Source organism: Chiloscyllium plagiosum, unplaced genomic scaffold (assembly GCF_037043375.1).
Source record: "Chiloscyllium plagiosum isolate Xiang-an unplaced genomic scaffold, Cpla_swu_hap1 HiC_scaffold_22, whole genome shotgun sequence".
In the NCBI taxonomy this organism is placed as follows: Eukaryota; Metazoa; Chordata; class Chondrichthyes; order Orectolobiformes; family Hemiscylliidae; genus Chiloscyllium; species Chiloscyllium plagiosum.
In genome coordinates, this window is record NW_028270160.1 from 1,723,332 (window position 1) to 1,738,206 (window position 14,875).

Below are 14,875 nucleotides of genomic sequence, written 5' to 3' on the forward strand. Positions count from 1 at the left end.
GGCAGCCATAATCTGTGCACATTGTCCTGTCACTTAGCTTGACTGTACCTTCTTTTAAGTGTCTCACTTGCTCTCAAGTTTTAATAAAACAGCCCTGATTATTAAAATCAAACCATTATTTGGAAACATACAAGGTTTTAAGTAACTTAGATTTTGTTTTAAAAATTGGGATTGGAAGGGTTTAGAAAAAAAATGAAGTGATCTGTTAAAAAAAAAGCTGGCTGTCAAAACAAAACATTCTTTGTATTTAACTTTTGCACCTGACAGATAAACATTTATAAAGTCAGACATGGACAAGGTTTGTGCAATTTCTTGGATCATTTAACACATTGTAGAAAAATTAAAGTTTCAGTAAATATTTTAATATTGTTTACACCAGGAACATTGGCAACACATTTAAATGTCAATTGCTTGTGTGCAAAATGAAATAGCAAATCAGATATACAATTATCACCTGTGATATTTGTCTTAATATCCTAACCTGAACAGAAATATCAATGGTCTTACTTTAAATGTTATAGTGGAAGTGAATGTTCCTTCCAAAACAGCAGCCAAAAATCACTCCTTTCCCCACACCCAAGGATTAAAGACAATTGTACACTTAAGCCTCTTAAAAAAAACATGCATCCATTGCAATAGACTCAAAAGCTCATTTACAAATTTGCTATTTATAATGAATGTACTGATACACTGAATGATCCTTATAAAAACAAAAGGCTTTTTTTTTATATAGACATAACATAATTAACAACTGTTTTAAAAATGCTTGTTTACCAGTTTGTACATTCTTAATTTTGGTGTGAGAATCTAACAGTCTGACTATATCACCAAACAAAAATAATTTGTGCTATCTGGTAAAGGGCCTGTCAAAAAAAGTCAGGCAAAGTAACCGAGCCATTATTTATAGACATAACCGGTTTAGTTAGCCAAATTAGCTTCTCCAAAATCTACAAGGGCTGGTGCAGAAAAACTGAAAATTATTTGCTGTCTTTAGGGATATGATCGTCCAAAATTCTTTACTGAAATTGCACTTAAATTCAAGACACGGCTTATATTATTTGACTAGGCTGCCTTACTTGTTCGACTCGGTTTTCAAAAAGCTGTTTGCTAGGTATACTAATGCAGCTTCATTAAGCTACTAATTTAAAACTGGAATAGACAGCAAGTCCGACGGTCACCCAAAGTGATTAGCAATAGTTAAAGCTGCAAAGATCTAACCCTTTTCATTTTATTGGACACCACCTTAAACTGAACATTTTCCGCTAGTCACATCCAAAATCAGAATTTATAAATTCTGTAATTAATCTGATAAAGCAACCGAGCTAATGAGTGAATACTACATTATATTTTAACATTCAACATTCTATTTTCTTTCATGCCTGTCAGGTAATAGCACCAAGCATGAAAAAAAAATTAACATTCCTTAACTTGGCCTTCGTGCAGTCAAGAGGTCAGAAATGATATTAATTGTTACAGTTTAACAATTTTTTAAAGATTTTCATTGAATTCCCAAAAATACATTTATAAAAAGTTTAACAATGTGGTCAAAGATAAGAGAGAGTACTATTCATTCTTACTTTCAAGTCCCAATGAACACAACAATAAAGTGAATACTGCAGATTTAAAACTTTACTGTCTGGCTAGAAACCTGGGCCATTTTGCTTTTGTTTTTAAACAAAACCAGAAGCACAAAGTTTTTGTTAGGCTTCACTGTGGTTCAGAAGTAAGACTCATCAGGTACTAAGAATGTTGTCATACTTGTTAAGTGATGTGTAAAAGCAGACCATGCTTTACAGCAAGCATAGACAAGACAGCATTGATTAAAAGAATCAAACCTAAAGACATTAATACATACAATACCTGCTACTGATTTTAGGAAACAAAAAAATTGACATGATGCACTCGATCTTCTAGTGTTCGATAAAACAATACAATTAGCACCCTACAGTTCATATACTGGAATAACCACAATTACACTGAATTTCATTTCAAACTGTCCACTGCAGTTATAAGTATTTTGTGTAGAGTCAATGCTTTTTTTTTGTTTTTTGACTTGTTTTAACTACAAAAAGCTGTACACTTTCATCCTTCCCACATGCTAAAATTTCTGATTTGTAGAATACTTAGGCTCAAAAGCAAAACTTGGAACCAAGCACAGCAGCCTTGGTCAATTATGTTCATATCCAAATACAAACCAATGACGTTACGCAATGGAAACTTCTTTAAGATTGTACAAAGCAGTCAACATGTTGGGGAGAAGGCTTAGCTGGGACAACTGGTTGACAAAGCCTACAGGGACAGCATCTTAAGCATTCAATCTGAAAAATAATGCTCTAAAGGTAACTGCAACATAAATAGGTTTCATTGTGGTGCTACTTCAATATACATCACTAAGTTTTCTGCTGCCCTATATTCTAATGTTAAACTGATAGTGGATGTAAGAATTTCATGGTACAAACGGAGTTAATGAAGACATATTCCAAATGTTTAAACTGCTAATGACTCCTTCTCCAATCAATTTCCTCTTTTGATGTTTTGGCCTTGATTTTAATTCATTTAATAGTTGCTAAATATACCAGATACCCTTAAAATAGCCCTTGGTTTGCTGAATCCATTTCTGCCTAGTAAATTTTGCAGGAAAACACTGCTCCTTAGAAATGAATTGCAGTGCATTGAACTAGGCAACAGGTTTACAGTATCTTCGTGCAAGGCTTCAAGTGGATATCTATTAACAAAGATCAGGATTAGTCTAGAGTAAAAGCAAATTTTAGACAAATGATAGCTTGACAATTAATGTGCATTGTCCTACTGTTGCAGGAAATACAACTGGTTTCATTTCAGTGTGACCTCAGTTTTGCCAACGTTTGAAATGGAAGTGAATTTTCTTTTCCTGGTGACAAGTGACATTTAAGTCCTAAAAAATTCAACAATATTTTTAAATGGAGGAATGCACATTTTATGATTTTAAAGTGTTCCTGTATTGAAACATTGCTAACAACATGCACTGATATGTATCTAAACAAACTTAAAAAGTCGACTGGTAAATCGCCTACAGAGAATGAATTAACCATATCCAACTCTGAAACATTCCTCAAGTGAATACTGGATAAAGGTTGGCTTATATCATATGTGCGTTTCATTCTTTATAGAAGGACTGTAAAGACTTCATATTTTTCATAGTTTTACTGTACTAGTATTCACATTGAGTGAAAGGAAATAGCTCACACTCAATTAGCCCACACACACACAGGTTTTGAAAAAAGACATGCAGCAGCAAAAAATGTACAGCATGAGGAAAAAGAGCCCTCAGTACATTGTTTCATGTGCAGATGCAACATGAAGGACAGGTAAAAATACAAAACCTTTGATTACTTAACAGACTTGACACCAATCACCACACACGCTTGCAATTTGTTAAAAGCATTGAGTAAAAGGTGGTTTTGGGGGAGTGAGAACACATTGGTATGCATCCAGGGCCCAAAATGGTTCAGACTTTATAAGGGAAATGTGTTATATGTATATTTAATATGAACCTTTCTCTTAGTCTTTAGAGAAATGTTAGCTGAATCAAAGACCATTCATTTGTTTTTCTCCAAAGCTTGCATTTCTATCCTCAGTGGAAGGAAATGATAAAATAATGGATAACAAACTTTAGAAATCATATTGCTGTGTATAATAAAGAGGTCATAATACAGGTAAACGAATGAAACAGTTACTGTATGACCAGTATCTATATTGTACGCATATTGCCTGTCAATATCATTATATTGTTTAAATCAAGTGCTAAATCCTGGTGTCTAAAAATTATGGAAACAATCAAGAATGCAGCAAAATTATTTAGGAAAAGATTTTCCTTCCACTAAACCAATTACTTTCAAATATACAACATACATCAATAGGGAGTAGTAACCTTTTAATTTTTTCCATTCTGTGACTCAGTTTGCCTTCTTTTTTGTATTTCTCTCTTTGGTTTGATTTTTCTTTCCATCCTTAGCTGTTGTTATGTTTCTTAAATTCTCAATTTATACTCTAGCTTTCCTTATATTTTGACTTTCCATTATTCATCAACGCTTTTTCCCCAACCGTTCCTAAAATCTCCCTTCCATCTTTCAGACTTCACAATGACTTTCAATCACTTAATTAGACTGGGGCATGAAAGAAAATACCAGACACGGAGCATTTACAGCCTTTTGCAATGATGAACATAATCTGGAAAAACAAAGATGCACAATAGCTAGCAAGAAATAAACCAAATCTGCATCTGGCACCTACTTCTCCAAATTGGGATTCCCCAGGTCCTATCCCTGTCATTTTAAGCACAAAGTTTTATTATAAAGAAAATACTAAACTGTGTTTTTAAATACACAGAACAGTATCTTAAATGCACACTATTAAAAAAATCATGCTTATGATTTTGCAAGACTCCCACACCACACCCCCCCCAAAAAGTAAACAAACTTCTCACATTAACATACATCCATTTAATTCTGTGAGGAAACCTCTATCCAGCACTGTAATTCTTTAAAGGTTTTTAAAAAATTCTAAATGGCTACGATTCCTCTATTACCAGAAACACTTACTGCAGTCTTAGTAAAATTGCTTTTGTATATATAGTGACAATAACACAGTTTATATTGTGTACAGTGTATGCAACATTTCCATTCAGTCAGACCATGGCCCGATAAGGGCCCTGCATCTTCAGAAACTGGATGATGAAGGACGGACCCCCAGCTACAATCTGTGGTGGGAGATGGCTGAGTGGGCAGTTCTCAATGCTCATGATGGACAATTTGCTGCAGAGTGCCAGCTCAAAGGGAAGGCTGTGTAGGTTTGGATTATCATTTAAATACAACTCCTCCAGATTTTCCAGTGTACCTGCAATAAAAAGGTCCAAGTTCTTAATTAATGCATCTTGTATCAAATGTGCAACTTCTATGAAATGTTGAATATTTCAGATCTAGAAGAAAGAAACATTATTTATTCTAAAATCATTCCCAAATTTTCGGGAGACAGACAGTTAACTGTTAACAACTAGCTGAGTGGATTATTGGATTTTCCAAGGTTCAACACTTCCTTACTCAGCAACCTCAAACCAACCTGCTCATGTTAAACGCTGGAGTTAGGTATTGGCCAGTAAGTTTAGTAAAGCAGGAAATTAGTAAGGAAGTAGATAGCTAGAACACACACACAAATCCATACAAGTTAATAGTTTAACATGTATACTCCATTTTAACTCAGTTTGAGAATATTTTGTGTGAAAGCTCAGCTGGCTTTGGCTATGGAAGAGGTCAGTAAATGTAAATGGCTGCACTATTTTAGATTAGATTATATTACTTACAGTGTGGAAACAGGACCTTCGGCCCAACAAGTCCTCACCGACCCTCCGAAGAGCAACCTACCCAGACCCATTCCCCAACATTTACCCCTTCACCTAATACTACGGGCAATTTATCATGGGCAATTCACCTAACCTGCACATGTTTGGACTGTGGGAGGAAACCCACGCAGACACAGGGAGAATGTGCAAACCCTACACAAGACAGTTGCCTGAGGCGGGAATTGAACCCGGGTCTCTGGCGCTGTGAGGCAGCAGTGCTAACCACTGTGCCACCATGCCGCCCAATTTTAAAAAAGCCATATTTCTGAAGTTCTACAAAATTACTATTTAAAGCAACTATTTGGTTCATATTTATCCATTAAGACCACATATGCTCAAACAATAATTTAAGTAGGTCCATAAGTGAAATCAAGTGATGAGGAACATCAGGTATCTACCTTACTATACCTTCTAGAATTCCAATACATCTGAGGACATAGGGAAAGTGCTCATTGAATATTTTTCATCAGTATTCATAAAAGACAATGTTGTCGAGGAGAATACTAAGATACAGGCTACTAGACTAGACGGGATTGAGGTTCACAAAGAGGCGGCGTTAGCAATTCTGGAAAGTGTGAAAACACTTAAGCCCCTGGGCCAGATGGGATTTATCCTAGCATTCCCTGGGAAGCCAGCGAGGAGATTGCCCTGCCTTTGGCTTTTGATTTTTACAGCGTCATTGTCTACAAGAATAGTCAGAAGACTGGAGAGCAAATGTTGTCCCTTTGATCAAGAAGGGGAGTAGAGACAACCCAGGAAATTATAGACCTTGGAGGCTTGTGGGTAAAGCGTTGGGAAAGGTTATAAGAGATAGGATTTATAATCAGCAAGAGAGGAATAAGTTGATTAGGAATAGTAAGTTGAAGGGTAAGTCATGCCTCACAAACCTGATTGAGTTCTTTGAGATGGTGACCAAACAGGTGGATGAGGGTAAAGCGGTTGATATGGTGTATATAGATTTCAGTGAGGCATTTGATAAGGTTTCCCAATGTAGGCTACTGCACAAAATACAGAGGCAAGAGATTGAGGGTGATTTAACCGTTTGGATCAGAAATTAGCTAGCTGAAAGACGACAGACGGTGGTGGTTGAGGGAAATATTCATCCTGGAGTTCAGTTACTAGTGGTGTACAGCAAGGATCTGTTTTGAGGCCACTGCTGTTTGTCATTTTTATAAATTACCTGGATGAGGGCGTAGAAGGATAGGTTCGTAGTTTACGGATGACACTAAGGTTGTTGAAGTTGCGGATACTGCTGAAGGATGTTGCAGGTTACAGAGGGTCATGGACAAGCTGCAGAGCTCGGCTGAAAGATGGCAAATGGAGTTTAATGCGGTAAGGTGTGAGGTGATTCACTTTAGAAGGAGCAAAAGGAATAAAGAATAGTGGGCTAATGGTAAGATTCTTAGTAGTGTAGTAGAGCAGAGAGATCTTGGTGTTCATGTACTTTTTTTTTCACAGCAGAGCGCGAGCTAGGCGGAAGTGAAGTTGGAGTGCAGAGCTGGTCGGGAAGGTAAGTGATTGATATTTAAGAACTTACCTCGATGCCAACGGTCTTTTCACAGCAGAGAGCGGCGTGAGCTGGGCGGAAGTGAAGTTGGAGCGCAGAGCTGGTCGGGAAGGTAAGTGATTGATATTTGAGTGGGTGTGTTCTAGACCACAGGCCCTACAAGGTAGGGCCTCCCTCCCATCCTCCTCCTCTAACCTAACTTTAAAGTCCACAGGTAAGCTACTCAGTGTTCTTGTTTTGGAGACTAAGTGTAGAGTAATGGCAGCGCAGGCAGTGGAATGTTCCTCCTGCAGGATGTTTGTGGGCGGCACGGTGGCACAGTGGTTAGCACTGCTGCCTCACAGCGCTGGAGACCCGGGTTCATTTCCGCCTCAGGCGACTGACTGTGTGGAGTTTGCACGTTCTCCCCGTGTCTGCGTGGGTTTCCTCCGGGTGCTCCGGTTTCCTCCCACAGTCCAAAGATGTGCAGGTCAGATGAATTGGCCATGCTAAATTGCCCGTAGTGTTAAGTAAGGGGTAAAGGGGTAAATGTAGGGGTATGGGTGGGTTACGCTTCGGCGGGTCAGTGTGGACTCGTTGGGCCGAAGGGCCTGTTTCCACACTGTAATGTAATGTAATGTAATGTAATGTTTGAGGTAGGGATGACCACCGATGCTCCTGCCAACTTCATCTGCAGGAAATGCAGTCAACTCCTGCTCCTCACAGAAGGCGTTAGGGAATTGGAGCTGGAGTTGGATGAACTGAGGATTATTCAAGAGGGTGAGAGGGTGATAGATAGAAGCTACAGGGACATAGTTACGCCAGAGAACAGAGGTAGCTGGGTAACAGTTAGAGGTGGGAAGGGGAGGAAGCAGGCAATGCAGGGATCCCCTGTGGTCATTCCCCTCAACAATAAGTATACCGCTTTGGATACTGTTGGGGGGGGGGGGGGGGGGGGGGGAGCTACCAGGGGTAAGCTGCAGTGACCAGGTCTCTGGCACGAGGTCCAGCTCTGAGGCTCAGAAGGGAAAGGGGGAGAGGAGGAGAGCGCTAGTTATAGGCGACTCTATAGTTAGAGAGACAGACAGGCGGTTCTGTGGACATGGGTGAGACTCTCGGATGGTTTGTTGCCTCCCGGGTGCCAGGGTCCGAGACGTCTCGGACAGTGTCTTCAGAATCCTTAAGGGGGAGGGTGTGCAGCCAGAAGTCGTGGTGCACGTTGGCACCAATGACATAGGTAGGCAGAGGGGTGGGGAGGTCAGGGAGTTAGGCTGGAAGCTAAAAGCGAGGACGGACAGAATCGTCATCTCTGGGTTGTTGCCAGTGCCACGTGACAGTGAGGCAAGGAATAGGGAGAGAGTGCAGTTGAACACGTGGCTGCAAGGATGGTGTAGGAGGGAGGGCTTCAGGTATTTGGACAATTGGACTGCATTCTGGGGAAGGTGGGGCCTGTACAAGCAGGACGGGTTGCACCTGAACCAGAAAGGCACCAATATCCTGGGAGGTAGGTTTGCTAGCACTCTACGGGGGGGGTTTAAACTAATTTGGCAGGGGGATGGGATCCAGCAAGTGGGCTGTTTGTCAGGATGTCCAAGAATGTAGGGAGGCTGTGGAGAAGGAAGCACTGATAGGGAATACTTGCGGACACAGAGATGGGTTCAAGTGCGTATACTTCAACGCAAGGAGTATCAGAAATAAGGTGGGTGAACTTAAGGCGTGGATCGGTACCTGGGACTATGATGTTGTGGCCATCACGGAAACGTGGATAGAAGAGGGACAGGAATAGTTGTTGGAGGTTCCTGGTTACAGATGTTTCAGTAAGATTAGGGAGGGTGGTAAAAAAGGAGGGGGGGTGGCGTTGCTAATTAGAAATGGTATAACGGCTGCAGAAAGGCAGTTCGAGGGGGATCTGCCTTTAGAGGTAGTATGGGCTGAAGTCAGAAATAGGAAAGGAGCAGTCACCTTGTTGGGTGTTTACTATAGGCCCCCCAATAGCAGCAGAGATGTGGAGAAACAGATTGGGAAACAGATTTTGGAAAGGTGCAGAAGCCACAGGGTAGTAGTCATGGGTGATTTCAACTTCCCAAATATTGATTGGAAGCTCTTTAGATCAAGTAGATTAGATGGGGCGGTGTTTGTGCAGTGTGTCCTGGAAGCTTTTCTAACTCCGTATGTAGACTGTCTGACCAGAGGGGAGGCCATATTGAATTTGGACAAGTGATGGGCTTGTTAGTGGGTGAACAGTTTGGTGATGGTGACCACAATTCTGTGACTTTCACCTTGGTTATGGAGAGAGATAGGTGCGTGCAACAGGGTAGGTTTTACAATTGGGGGAAGGGTAAATATGATGCTGTAAGACAGGATCTGAGGAGCATAAGTTGGGAGCATAGGCTGTCAGGGAAGGATGTCGTGGAAATGTGGAACTTTTTCAAGGAACAGATACGACGTGTCCTTGATATGTATGTACCTGTCAGGCAGGAAAGAGATGGTCGTGTGAGGGAACCTTTGTTGACAAGGGAGGTTGAATGTCTTCTAAGAGGAAGAAGGAGGCTTACATAAGGTTGAGGAAACCAGGTTCAGACAGAGCATTGGAGGGATACAGGATAGCCAGGAGGGAGCTGAAGAAAGGGATTAAGAGAGCTAAGAGAGGGCATGAAAAATCTTTGGCGGATAGGATCAAGGATAACCCCAAGGCCTTTTATGCGTATGTGAGAAACATGAGCATGACGAGAACGAGGGTAGGTCCGATCAAGGACAGTAGTGGGAGACTGTGTATTGAGTCAGAAGAGATAGGAGAGGTCTTGAATGAGTACTTTTCTTCAGTATTTACAAACGAGAGGGACCGTATTGTTGAAGAGGAGAGTGTGAAACGGGCTGGTAAGCTAGAAGAGATACTTGTTAGGAAGGAAGATGTTTTGGGCATTTTGAACAACTTGAGGATAGACAAGTCCCCCAGGCCTGACGGGATATATCTTAGGATTATGTGGGAAGCAAGAGAGGAAATTGCAGAACTGTTGGCAATGATCTTTTCGTCTTCACTGTCAACAGGGGTGGTACCAGGGGACTGGAGAGTGGCGAATGTTGTGCCCCTGTTCAAAAAAGGGAATAGGGATAACCCCGGGAATTACAGGCCAGTTAGTCTTACTTCGGTGGTAGGCAAAGTAATGGAAAGGGTACTGAGGGATAGGATTTATGAGTATCTGGAAAGACACTGCTTGATTAGGGACAGCCAGCACGGATTTGTGAGGGGTAGGTCTTGACTTCCAAGTCTGATTGAATTCTTTGAGGAGTTGACCAAGCATGTGGATGAGGGTAGAGCAGTGGATGTAGTATACATGGATTTTAGTAAGGCATTTGATAAGGTTCCCCATGGTAGGCTTATGCGGAAATTCAGGAGGCATGGGATAGAGGGAAATTTGGCCAGTTGGATAGAAAACTGGCTAACCGGTCGAAGTCAGAGAGTGGTGGTAGATGGTAAATATTCAGCCTGGAGCCCAGTTACAAGTGGAGTTCCGCAGGGATCAGTTCTGGGTCCTCTGCTGTTTGTAATTTTTATTAATGACTTGGAAGAGGGAGTCGAAGGGTGGGTCAGTAAATTTGCAGATGATACGAAGATTGGTGGAGTTGTGGATAGTGAGGAGGGCTGTTGTCGGCTGCAAAGAGACTTAGATATGATGCAGTGCTGGGCTGAGGAGTGGCAGATGGAGTTCAACCCTGTCAAGTGTGAAGTTGTCCATTTTGGAAGGACAAATAAGAATGCGGAATACAGGGTTAACGGTAGGGTTCTTAGTAAGGTGTTGTTCCCCGGGTACAACAGAGTGTTACAAGGGTACATAAATTCAAGGTGAAGGGTGGAAGGTATAGGGGAGATGTCAGGGGTGGGTTCTTTACCCAGAGAGTGGTGGGGGCATGGAATGCGCTGCCTGTGGGAGTGGCAGAGTCAGAATCTTTGGCGACCTTTAAGTGGCAATTGGATAGGTACATGGATAGGTGCTTAAGCTAGGACAAATGTTCGGCACAATATCGTGGGCCGAAGGGCCTGTTCTGTGCTGTATTGTTCTATGTTCTATATATCCCTGAAAGTTACCACCCAGGGTGATAGGGTTGTTCAGAAGGCATACGATGTGTTAGCTTTTAGTTGTAGAGGGATTGAGTTTCGGAGCTATGAGATCATGCTGCAGCTGTACAAAACTCTGGTGCTGCCGCTCTTGGAGTATTGTGCACAGTTCTGGTACTGCATTACAGAAGGATGTGAAAGCTTTGGAAAGGGTTCAGAGGAGATTTACTCGGATGTTTCCTGGTATGAAGGAAAGGTCTATGAGGAAAGGCTGTGGGACTTGAGGCTGTTTTCCTGAGAGAGAAGGTTGAGAGATCACTTGGTTGAGACATGTAAGATAATTAGGTTGCAATCAAGAGGTTACCACCTTTGAGGTTCTGCTTTTTATTTAGCACCTAATAAATTATTTTAAAAGGTGACAAAGGTAGTGGACAGGGGAATATTTATGTCCCTTGTTTATACTGACTTCCAGAAGACATTTGATAAAGTCCAACAAAAAAGACTTAAAAGCAGAAGCCCATGTGGCTGGGGAATTGGTTAAGTGGCAAAAATTAACAAGCTAATTCAGAATGCAGTACTTTGGAGTTGTACACTATAGTTGTGGACTTACCAATTTCTTCAGGTAAGTGAGTAAGTAAGTTCTCTCCCAGGCCAAGATGAGTCAGGCTGGTTAGATGACCAATTCCTCTAGGAAGGGTTGTCAACTGATTGTTGGTCAAGACCAGTTTCTGTTGGAGAAATGTTTATACTTTCAAGCATGGTCAGAGACATAAAATAACGGTACAGCAAAATCGATAGACAGGAGACTGAAAGAACTGGCTTGCTGTATTCTTCCAGCCCCCTGCCTGTCTATACTTTTAAGCATAGATCCACACAAAATCTGAGAACACAAAGTTGTTATGGGATCAGATGTTATTAAACAAGAGAAGGAACCTCTGCCATATTAAATGGGTACTGTACATTTCATCAATATTACCATTCCTTCCTAAATTCATTGGCATTCATTTCAGATATGCTTATGAACTGAAAGACAATACTTAAAGAATCTAAGCTTGTGCCAAATAATCTCACCTGGAAGATTTTTTTTAAATGAAATTCAAACTCAAGCCCTCAAACAAATCAGAAAATGCAGCCAATGTTGGGGTTATATCTTAATAAAAACTTCAAAAAGCTATGATATTTCACAATTAACTTGGAGATAGACTTTCATACTGCAGTATAACAAATTACAGTGGAGTCTAAAGTATTGACAGAGGCCTACAGAGAGATCTGAATATTAATAAATAGTAGCACATTTTAGAGCACAAGATTACATGTAAATGCAAGTAATTATCAAAATTAACTAACCACAACATTAAAATTGGAACAGTGTTTCCAAAGCAGACCACAATTCTCGTAACACAGGAAACACAAATCATTATAGAGTACAGATTGTGCAATAGAACATCGACTTGCGTCGCTGTCAAAAACATTAAAAACAAACAGGCAGTCAAACTTATCAATAAGGACTAGAAGTCTAACTGAAGACACAGGACTTCAAATACGTTGCAAGTGGAAGGCCTGCCTTGGTATACCATGATACATCTTGTATCTGAAATTATGTTTGCCATCTGACCACATGCTGCAGTTACGTTTGTATACTGTATCAGTCAAATTGCATGGCTTTATTTCTGCAAGATTCTAAGCTTGATCATATTGCACTTTGACACAATTCAAACCCAAATGATGTGCAATAGGTTTTGAAAAATGTTTTAAAAAACATCAGTTGTGCAATTGTGTAGGTTTGAAGTCTGAAACACAGGACACCGCAAAGAATGCAAAATATGAAAGAAGCAGAACTCCATTATGCTTTAAGTTAGAAAAAGGCATTTTCCTGTATAATATGATTTTCAGTGGACTTTGGGAGATCTGTGCCTGAGAGAATGTGGTTACCTTAGTGCTACAAATAAAAAAATACAAAAGTCATAGGAAAGCCATTGAGCTTAACTGTTTGCCACATAATGATGTAGGCGGCACGGTGGGCGGCACGGTGGCACAGTGGTTAGCACTGCTGCCTCACAGCGCCAGAGACCCGGGTTCAATTCCCGACTCAGGCGACTGACTGTGTGGAGTTTGCACATTCTCCCCGTGTCTGCGTGGGTTTCCTCCGGGTGCTCCGGTTTCCTCCCACATCACAAAGATGTGCGGGTCAGGTGAATTGGCCATGCTAAATTGCCCGTAGTGTTAGGTTAAAGGGGTAAATGTAGGGGTATGGGTGGGTTGCGCTTCGGCGGGTCGGTGTGGACTTGTTGGGCCGAAGGGCCTGTTTCCACACTGTAAGTAATCTAATCTAAAAAAAAAATTACAACATAAACAGGCTTGCGAACCAGTAGTGGAATCACATGAGCAGTCACCAATCACAGTTTCATATCATCTCATTCCACTTTCCTTCAATCTATTCTTAAATACAGACCTAGCTCTGGTCTCAGTCACAAAATCAGAGAACATCTTTTACAGACTCTAAATTACTGGTGCAAGTTCCGGTCGGTTTTAAACCTCAAATTTAGTGGCCTCAGGGTCAGCACCTGGTATTAAAGTAAGGTGGTCATAGCACCTTACTTAAGTCGCACCATTATCTGGGCGGATAGTATGGTACAGTACCAAGGGAGGGCCACACTTTCAGAAATATGTTCTTTTCGATGTGTTTAAGGAGGTCTTTCTAATGAAATAATTACACAGAGGTCAGTATCCCGTCACCAAGTCCCTCTTTATTTACTTTTGCACAGTACATTGGCTGTGGGCAGCCCGCTCAGAGTCAGTTGCCTGAACTGCGATTCTAATCTCTTGGTTATATTGGTCAGCTAGGACTTTCCTGATTAGGGTTCTTAACCTGCGCCAATCAACGACCTCATATAATAAAACCATATCAACCTGGTTCCAATCAGTACATTCCTCCCCCACTAAGTCCGGGATGGACGCCTGGTCTTTCACTCGAGTGTTTCCTGCGATGTTTTTGCCCCAAATACGGTTCCTCAGATTCAGACCTCTGACATGGGCGGAATGTACTGGGCCGTAGCCCACCTCTTGCATCCAGAATGTCTCAGGAGAGTTTCTCCTCTTCTTCCAGCGGTAACGGTATTGAGGCTGCATCCATCTCAGTCTCTGAGGTTTCCTCGACACTAGACAGAGAGAGAGAGAACCTATAGTTTCTGACAGGCCTTCTGGTTGTTCTGAGGCATCAGGTATGTTTTGTTCTTACCCTGTTTGCGAGGTAACAGCTTTCAGGTAATCCACGTGTTTGTTCAGGACTGTATCACCCACCTGAACTTTATAAGTGATGGGACTTGACCTCGCGTCAACCTTGCAAGTGTCATTCCCGTGGTTCCAGCACCAAACTTCATCCTGGGAATTAAACTGTCTCTCTGTTAGAGGCAGCACATGGCTGGCATTGGTGTTCCAAAGGTGCACTTCACTTTTGTTGAACCAATGAAGAGCTTATGCTCGAAACGTTGTCTCTCCTGCTCCTCAGATGCTGCCCAACCGCCTGTGCTTTTCCAGCACCACTCTGATCCGGGGTCTGATCTCCAGCAGCTGCAGTCCTCACTTTCTTCTTTGTTGACCGCCACCCAAGTCGGTCACTTGGGGTGCCTGGAACACATTTTTCACTCCTAAGATTTTAAGCCCTATGTCCAAGTTCTCCAAGCGCTCTTTATTGTTCTTCCCTGTTATTAGTATATCATCCAGATATATGGACACCTGGGGTAGCCCTTGTAAAATGTTCTCCATGGTCCGCTGGAAAGAGCACAGGCTGATAATACTCCAATGGCAGTCTCGTATATTGATATAAATCCTCATGGATATTAAATGGTAGCATATCTCTAGGACTCCTCATGCAGTCTCAATTGCAGGTAGGTGTGGTTTGTGTCCAGCTTGGTAAAGGTTAGCACCACTGCCCCCTACACCAACTTTGCGTGCA

General features: G+C 41.6%; 1 protein-coding gene across 2 annotated transcripts in view; it reads right to left on the reverse strand.

The window, feature by feature from the left end:
- Positions 1-340: 340 nt before the first annotated feature.
- The window catches only part of shoc2 (SHOC2 leucine rich repeat scaffold protein), a 140,401-nt gene continuing 125,866 nt past the window's right edge, over positions 341-14,875 (reverse strand). For both annotated transcript variants that reach the window (XM_043713089.2, XM_087998708.1), the window contains exons 8-9: positions 11,531-11,648; positions 341-4,875 (exon numbers count right to left, since the gene is read on the reverse strand). In XM_043713089.2, coding sequence (XP_043569024.1) covers positions 4,667-4,875; positions 11,531-11,648 — 327 coding nt within the window. In that variant the 3' untranslated portion in view covers positions 341-4,666. The remainder of the gene's footprint in view (positions 4,876-11,530; positions 11,649-14,875) is intronic.